We start from the raw sequence: 1,448 nt of genomic DNA on the forward strand, positions 1-1,448 counted from the left end.
ACCAAAGCCTTGTGAGTGGATTTGGTAGACGGAAACTGAAAGAAGACCGTCGTATATATGTATATGTATGTGTGTCTGTTTGTCCCCCCAACATTGCTTGACAACCGATGCTGGTGTGTTTACGTCCCCGTAACTTAGCGGTTCGGCAAAAGAGACCGATAGAATAAGTACTAGGCTTACAAAGAATAAGTCCTGGGGTCGATTTGTTTGATTAAAGGCGGTGTTCCAGCATGGCCGCAGTCAAACGACTGAAACAAGTAAAAGAGTAAAAGAGAGTAAAGAGTATATTAATGTGATATTTGGAACATAATTGAAGAAAGGGTTCTTAATCAATTCTATTGCATAATTAATTAAGTCCTGGGGTCGATTTGCTTGACTAAAGGCGGTGCTCCAACATGGCCGCAGTCAAATGACTGAAACAAGTCAAAAGAGTAGAAAAGAGTAAATGCATACTTACTATATGGCAAGCGGTCCTACAATGTAGCTGCACCTATCAGCAAAATGCGTTGCTCGTTTGCAAACCAGCTTCAACTGTTGAAAGCCTTCTTGCAAGTTGATTTTAGATTGACTACTGGGCGATATGCGGTCAGTACTGGCAGAGAGAGGAAGGCCATCGCTTGTCCGGCTGATCATAGTCTGGTAGATAAACATGGTATCTGCTTTCGCCTCTGTCTTTGAGTTGCTGTAGGCAAGACTAAGTCAGCTAATGTCTCATATCAATAATAGCCAAATGGTGGTAACAAAAATGAAATGAAAAAAGTACATAAATATAATATCAAGTGTGTCTATGAATGTGTGTGTGTGTGTATATATATATATCTATAATAACAAATGCCAAAACGAGTGTCAGTGTGTCACACTTTGACCCCCTCTTTCCCTATTCAATGACACTTCTTCTATTCTTCTTGCTGGGGTGAGAGTAATAGTAGGCACAGAGAAGGTGAGGGTGGTGATAGATTGACAGTAGAGACGGTAATGGGGTGAGAGTAATAGTATGAGGTGTAGTCTATCTATCTATCTTTCTATCTATCTATAGGAGTGGCTGTGTGGTAAGTAGCTTGCTTACCAACCACATGGTTCCAGGTTCACTCCCACTGCGTGGCACCTTAAGCAAGTGCCTTCTACTAATGCCTTGGGCTGACCAAAGCCTTGTAGGTGGGTTTGGTAGTCAGAAGCTGAAAGAAGCCCGTCGTATATATATACATATATATGTATCTGTGTGTGTATATGTTTGTCCCCCCCCCCCAACACATCGCTTGGCAACCGATGCTGGTGTGTTTACGTTCCGGTAACTAGCGATTTGGCAAAAGTGATCGATAGAATAAGTATTAAGCTTACAAAGAATAAGACCTGAAGTCAATTTGTTCGACTAAAGGCAGTGCTCCAGCATGGCCGCAGTCAAATGACTGAAACAAGTAAAAGAATAAAAGAATATATATGTATATATT

The 1,448-nt window shown here is 41.2% G+C and overlaps 1 protein-coding gene across 1 annotated transcript in view; it reads right to left on the reverse strand.

Annotated features, from left to right (window-relative positions):
* The window catches only part of LOC106870027 (vesicle-trafficking protein SEC22a), a 9,937-nt gene that overhangs the window by 5,503 nt on the left and 2,986 nt on the right, over positions 1 to 1,448 (reverse strand). The window contains exon 2 of the mRNA XM_052974525.1: positions 458 to 717. Coding sequence (XP_052830485.1) covers positions 458 to 651 — 194 coding nt within the window. The 5' untranslated portion in view covers positions 652 to 717. The remainder of the gene's footprint in view (positions 1 to 457; positions 718 to 1,448) is intronic.

The sequence above is a fragment of the Octopus bimaculoides genome, chromosome 18 (genome assembly GCF_001194135.2).
Source record: "Octopus bimaculoides isolate UCB-OBI-ISO-001 chromosome 18, ASM119413v2, whole genome shotgun sequence".
NCBI classification, from domain to species: domain Eukaryota; kingdom Metazoa; phylum Mollusca; class Cephalopoda; order Octopoda; family Octopodidae; genus Octopus; species Octopus bimaculoides.